The sequence below is a fragment of the Eubalaena glacialis genome, chromosome 8 (genome assembly GCF_028564815.1).
Source record: "Eubalaena glacialis isolate mEubGla1 chromosome 8, mEubGla1.1.hap2.+ XY, whole genome shotgun sequence".
NCBI lineage: Eukaryota > Metazoa > Chordata > Mammalia > Artiodactyla > Balaenidae > Eubalaena > Eubalaena glacialis.
In genome coordinates, this window is record NC_083723.1 from 13,894,037 (window position 1) to 13,901,253 (window position 7,217).

At 39.7% G+C, this 7,217-nt stretch overlaps 1 protein-coding gene across 1 annotated transcript; it reads right to left on the minus strand.

Moving 5' to 3' along the window:
• Positions 1-5,001: 5,001 nt before the first annotated feature.
• On the minus strand, positions 5,002-7,017 carry LOC133096112 (pumilio homolog 3-like). Its single transcript, XM_061197571.1, has one exon. It carries the CDS (start codon positions 6,997-6,999, stop codon positions 5,056-5,058), a length of 1,944 nt encoding a protein of 647 aa, XP_061053554.1. The 5' UTR covers positions 7,000-7,017; the 3' UTR covers positions 5,002-5,055.
• Between the last annotated feature and the right edge of the window lie 200 nt (positions 7,018-7,217).

Consider the following 7,217-nt stretch of genomic DNA (forward strand, 5'->3'; position numbering starts at 1 on the left):
AGTCTCTCATAAAGCTGCAGTCACCTGCCAGCGGGGGCTGGAATGTCCAAGATGTCCTGACTCTCATGTCTGGCCCCTGGGTGAAGGCAGCAGGAAGACTGGGCTCAGCTGAAGTTCTGAGAAGATGAGACTTCTCTCACCCCCCCAAGTAGTCCTAGAGCCTCGCCCTCTCCGTGTGGCCCCTCCAGAGGGTCTTCCTACGTGGTCCCGCCAGAAGAGTAGCTGGACCTGGTGGCTCGAGGGATCCGCAAATTGCAAAAGCAGAGGCTGCCAGACCTTCTTAAGGTTCAAAGCTTGGAGCTGGCACAGGATCACTTCCATCATCTTTTATATAGTCCCTTTATTAAAGATGGCAAGATGTGTATCCAGTTCTTGCCAAAGAAATGTGAATGTAAGTGATGTGTGTCACTTCTGGATGGAGATATTTAATAGCTGGTGTGCTGTCTCCCTGTACTATATTCCCTGCCATGGTGACCTTGGGAGCCCCAGATTGAGAAGGCAGGCATTTCTGCATAGAATAAAGCTGGATTCTTGAGTCACCAGATGGAGCTTTGGTATAATATATGCCAAGTCACTGAGATTTAGGGTTTGTTACTGCATCATATCCTATCCTATCCTGTCTAATACAATTATGTACCATTTGATTTGTGTTGGAAAGGAGAACTGAACAATAGCTGATTCCTGAAATATCCTTTTCAAGTCACATCACCCACATGTCAGATGCTTAATGAAAAGTTGATTTTCAACCAGCAAACAAAATACACAAAATAACTTAGGGCTATGAGGAAAGTAATAAGTGGTTAAGTGCAAGACATCTTCCACATTTTGGAGATGTATCATGTGGATGTTTTAAGAGCAAATGTCAGAAAGTCTAAATCAAATTGGCTTAAAACTAAGAAAATGCATTATCTTGCACTACGAAAGGTTTCAACTAAGATGGGGAGTGCTTCAGCATTGGTCAATTGAACAGTTCAATGTGCCGTCAAGGACCTGGGTTCTTTTCATCTTTCTCTTCTGAAATCCTTGGTGTTGGCTTTATTCTCAAGCTCATAATAAAATAGCAGCAGCAATTCCAGTATTGACATTGCCACAGGGAAATAAGAGGAAAAAGGATGACTTCTCTCTTAGGAATGAGGGAAGTTTTCCCAGAAGCCTCCTAATAGACTTCCCCTCATGTCTCCCTGGCCAGAATTCAGTCATGGGATCAATCATAACTGATCATTGACGGGGGGCAGTGGGATTATCCATGGAAGAATCAGGCTTATTCTTAGAACTGGGGGTACTGTGACTATAAGGAGGATGGTATTCTTATTCTTAAAATCTGGGTGGAATTAGGAAGGAAAAACTGTGGCTGAAGCCTGAAGAGAAACTGACAGCGTGGCCCACAGTAGGGAATAATGAAGTGAGGCTCACTCGTGGCCCCCTCTAAGATATGCTTTATTAATAATTAAGAGCCATGTGTAGAACTGATACAAAGAAAACAAATAATTAAAGAATTCCTTTTCATGTCACTTCCCCCTTCATGGTGCTCAATTTTATTTATTTATTTATTTACTTTTTCCACACACACACACACACACACACACACACACACACTGTATTTTATTTTTACAAGAGATAAATAGACTGACATCAAGCATTGTAAATGGATGACCACAACAAAAGCAACAATGATTGCAATTACCAAACACGAAACACACTCATACTATGTCATAATATTGACATTCAGTCCAGTAATCCTCCACTGTAACAGCTCCTTTACTTTACAGTGGAAATTGATTTGTATATTTATTGCCTCTGAGTCCTTGTGGGATTTTTTTTTTTATTCAAACAAAGTCACAAAAATTATAATCATCCTCATCAGTTCACTCAGTCCCATGTAATTAATTTTTTTATCTTGATCTTTTGTTAGCACTTTTATGAATTCATCAGTTTTCCATTAGAGTTCTGAAAATGCTTATTCATTCAGTTCAGCAGTATAGTCAGTTACCAGAAACCTGTACTTGTCAGAGTCTTTTCCATGAATCCCTTGAAAATGAAACCCTTTAATAGGAACATTTTTGCAAAAGCATCAGAGTACACCCAGAACTGTCTGTAATGACAAAAGACTTAAAAATGACCACGGTTAAATATTTGATGAAAGTTCATAATAATGCAATTGACAAGGAAATTTAGTTATTTCTGAGATATACATTTTAAAGTAATAACTAGAATTATGACTTATAACATTATACCAGAACATATAAGATTTTTAGAAATTTCATGTAATGTCTGAAACATTTATATTAACATATTTCCATACAAATAACCCAAAGAAAGTTTAGTATTACTTGTTTTTTTGTTTGTTTGTTTGTTTATACTGCAGGTTCTCATTAGTCATCAATTTTATACACATCAGTGTATACATGTCAATCCCAATCCCCCAATTCAGCACACCACCATCCCCACCCCACCGCAGTTTTCCCCCCTTGGTGTCCATACATTTGTTCTCTATATCTATGTCTCAACTTCTGCTCTGCAAACCGGTTCATCTGTACCATTTTTCTAGGTTCCACATACATGCGTTAATATACGATATTTGTTTTTCTCTTTCTGACTTACTTCACTCTGTATGACAGTCTTCAGATCCATCCACATCTCAACAAATGACTCAATTTCGTTCCTTTTTATGGCTGAGTAATATTCCATTGTATATATGTACCACGACTTCTTTATCCATTCGTCTGTCGATGGGCATTTAGGTTGCTTCCATGACCTGGCTATTGTAAATAGTGCTGCAATGAACATTGGGGTGCATGTGTCTTTTTGAATTATGGCTTTCTCTGGGTATATGCCCAGTAGTGGGATTGCTGGATCATATGGTAATTCTATTTTTAGTTTTTTAAGGAACCTCCATACTGTTCTCCATAGTGGCTGTATCAATTTACGTTCCCACCAACAGTGCAAGAGGGTCCCCTTTTCTCCACACCCTCTCCAGCATTTGTTGTTTGTAGATTTTCTGATGATGCCCATTCTAACTGGTGTGAGGTGATACCTCATTGTAGTTTTGATTTGCATTTCTCTAATAATTAGTGATGTTGAGCAGCTTTTCATGTGCTTCTTGGCCATCTGTTATGTCTTCTTTGGAGAAATGTCTATTTAGCTTCTGCCCATTTTTGGATTGGGTTGTTTGTTTCTTTAATATTGAGCTGCATGAGCTGTTTATATATTTTGGAGATTAATCCTTTGTCTGTTGATTCATTTGCAAATATTTTCTCCCATTCCGAGGGTTGTCTTTTCGTCTTGTTTATGGTTTCCTTTGCTGTGCAAAAGCTTTGAAGTTTCATTAGGTCCCATTTGTTTATTTTTGTTTTTATTTCCATTACTCTAGGAGGTGGATCAAAAAAGATCTTGCTGTGATTTATGTCAAAGAGTGTTCTCCCTATGTTTTCCTCTAAGAGTTTTTTTTTTTTAGAAAGTACTTGAACTGTGTTTTTAATTTATTTTTTAATTTATTTTTATTTATTTATTTATGGCTGTGTTGGGTCTTCGTTTCTGTGCGAGGGCTTTCTCTAGTTGCGGCAAGCGGGGGCCACTCTTCATCGCGGTGCGCGGGCCTCTCACTAGCATGGCCTCTCTTCTTGTGGAGCACAGGCTCCAGACGTGCAGGCTCAGTAGTTGTGGCTCATGGGCCTAGTTGCTCCGTGGCATGTGGGATCTTCCCAGACCAGGGCTCGAACCCGTGTCCCCTGCATTGGCAGGCAGATTCTCAACCACTGCGCCACCAGGGAAGCCCCCTCTAAGAGTTTTATAGTATCCGGTCTTACATTTAGGTCTCGAATCCATTTTGAGTTTATTTTTCTGTATGGTGTTAGGGAGTGTTCTAATTTCATTCTTTTACATGTAGCTGTCCAGTATTCCCAGCACCACTTATTGAAGAGACTGTCTTTTCTCCATTGTATATGTTTGCCTCCTTTGTCATAGATTAGTTGACCATAGGTGTGTGGGTTTATCTCTGGGCTTTCTATCTTGTTCCATTGATCTATGTTTCTGTTTTTGTGCCAGTACCATATTGTCTTGATTACTGTAGCTTTGTAGTATAGTCTGAAGTCAGGGAGCCTGATTCCTCCAGCTCCGCTTTTTTCCCTCAAGACTGCTTTGGCTATTCGGGGTCTTTTGTGTCTCCATAAAAATTTTAAGATGATTTGTTCTAGTTCCGTAAAAAATGCCATTGGTAATTTGATAGGGATTGCATTGAATCTGTAGATTGCTTTGGGTAGTATAGTCATTTTCACAGTATTGATTCTTCCAATCCAAGAACATGGTATATCTCTCCATCTGTTGGTATCATCTTTAATTTCTTCCATCAGTGTCTTATAGTTTTCTGCATACAGGTCTTTTGTCTCCCTAGGTAGGTTTATTCCTAGGTATTTTATTCTTTTTGTTGCAATGGTAAATGGGAGTGTTTCCATAATTTCTCTTTCAGATTTTTCATCATTAGTGTATAGGAATGCAAGAGATTTCTGTGCATTAATTTTGTATCCTGCAGCTGTATCAAATTCATTGCTTAGCTCTAGTAGTTTTCTGGGGGCATTTTTAGGATTCTCTATGTATAGTATCATGTCATCTGCAAACAGTGACAGTTTTACTTCTTCTTTTCCAATTTGTATTCCTTTTATTTCTTTTTCTTCTCTGATTGCCGTGGCTAGGACTTCCAAAACAATGTTGAATAATAGTGGTGAGAGTGGACATCCTTGTCTCGTTCCTGATCTTAGAGGAAATGCTTTCAGTTTTTCACCATTGAGAATGATGTTTGCTGTGGATTTGTCATATATGGCCTTTATTATGTTGAGGTAGGTTCCCTCTATGCCCACTTTCTGGAGAGTTTTTTTTTTTTTTTTTTTTTTCTTAAAAAGGCCATTTTTAGAAATCATTTTATAAATAGTTTCTTATACAAAGAAGAAACACATATACAGAGCACCCAAATTACCAGTAAGATGGACCCTAGCCCTTCTTTTCTGTACTGGGAAAACAGAAGAGGAAAAATGACTCCAACTTGTTCTTAACTGTTTCTACTTAGGCAGTCAGTTTTTCAAGTAGCATTTCTATTCCTTTGCTGGTGTTTTTGTTTTTTTCCAATGTGGGAATAAGGCTTTTCAATCCAGCTTTGACTTTATTTGCAACATCTTGATCAGAGCTCTGGAGAAGGCTAGAAAGAATAATGGCTCCTCGATTGACACTAGCCCAGGACTTCAGGTTCTTCATACCAACAAGCTCTACGAGTGTTTTTGCAAAACAACCTTCTCGTGCACTTTCTTTCATCTTTTTATCTTGCTCTATTAACCACTTCAGAACTAGATGTCCTGCAGGATGTTCTGCAACGTGAAGCTCTCCATCCTTGCCACCAGGATGCAGCTCTGCCGCTGCCAAACTGGCGACGGCATTCATGGCGGGCTGCACGTCTCCAATGGCAGCTCCCAGGATGTCAGCCACAAGCACACACGCAGACTTATCCAGCACCACCTCTTGAGCGTGTCCTTGCAGGTAGCTTAGCAAAGCTGGAGAAATGGATTCTAAGAGCTCTCGTTGGCGGATCTCTGTATCTTTCTTACTGTGTGCGTTACCATCTCCTTTCTGCAGAACTTCAATGATCTCTCTTACCGTGTGTGCAGGATCTCTGGGGCTTAGTAAATACAACAGGACTTTCCTTCCATATTTGTCATTTACTATGTTAGGCAAGGAATTAATAATTTCTGATATGATTATCTGCCTCACAAGCTTAGTATCATCAATACAGTCAAATGCCGCCAATAAAACCAAGTGGGAGTATTGGCCATTAGCCACCTTTTCAACATAAGTCTTCATTGTTTTCACAATCACTTTCCTGTCCTTGGGCGTGCCATGCCACAGGCAGTGCATGGCCACTCTGGCGCCATCGTGTGTGTGCGCCAGATATACCACTGCTTCTCGGATGGCTTCAATCATTTCTGATCTCAGCTTTGGGGGTGCATGGGTTAAAAAGTCCAAGAATACTTTATGTACCAGTGAGTGCTTAATCACAGCTTCTTTTTGGGCCATTGGAGTTAGAATCTGTTTCATTTCATCCATGATAAGCTCTAGTTTTTCTGGCTGTACCTTTAATACTTTGTCCAGAGTTGGGTGATCTGCTGACTTGTAAAGCTGAAATGTGTTCCCATAGAGCTCTTCTGTCAGCATGTTCCTCTGCTCCAAGATGGCTTTATCATTGTAGGCGTACTCCACGATGGCGGACGCTTCCGCATGCCGCAGCATCTTCCTCACGTGACCTTTAAAGCTTCTCATTATCTCTGCAATCTGTGCTTTATTCCCATACATGAGAAACTTCTTAACAATATTTCTGGAATATTTAGCTTTACTTAATTCAACCAAATCACCTCGCAGTTCTTCAAAAGCCTGTTTCCTCTGCTCTTCGTTGCCATACTGAATGTAACACTGGATCACACGAGTTGAATCATGTGCAAACGCAATAGTTTTAATTTTCCCTTGAATCAACTTCTGCAAATCACTCATCAACTTCACTCTTTTTTCTTTGTCACAATCTTTTCTTCTTAAGATCTCCCAGATCTGCTTCACCCGAACAACAACGTCGTAGTTGGTTTTATCACTGAGTTGCCTGCTCTGCTTCAGTTCTTTTTTCTTTTTTTTGAACTCATCCCATTTGGGTTTCTTGGCTGCTGTGTCATCATTTTTACTGTCTGGCTGGAATTTTCTCTTCCTGTTGAATTTATCTGCCTGCTGGAATTTGTTCTTTGGTATTTTATCCCCTTGCTGCTTATTCTTGAACTGCTTCACACCTTTTTTCCCAGGTTTTGTGGCAGTTTTCTCAAAGTTCTTAGATGTGATTTTAGGTCCACCTTCCTTAACAACTTTTTTTGGGAATGTCTTTGAAGAACCAGAATCACTGTTTTTATGAAATCTTTTTTTTTCTTGTGATGGCTTTGTACCTTTTCCTGCGATTTTTTTTTCCCCTTTGACTTCCATTACAGCAACTCGCACACGTGTGACCCCAGCCAGGCGCTCTGGAGAGTTTTTATCATAAATGGGTGTTGCATTTTGTCAGAAGCTTTTTCTGCATGTATTGAGATGATCATATGGTTTTTATTCTTCAATTTGTTAATATGGTGTATCACATTGATTGATTTGCGTATATTGAAGAATCCTTGCATCCCTGGGATAAATCCCACTTGATCATGGGGTAT

What these genes read in the sequence shown, in the direction of transcription:
- LOC133096112 (XM_061197571.1), bottom strand. Translation starts at nt 6,999, where the DNA reads ATGGAAGTCAAAGGGGAAAAAAAAATCGCAGGAAAAGGTACAAAGCCA.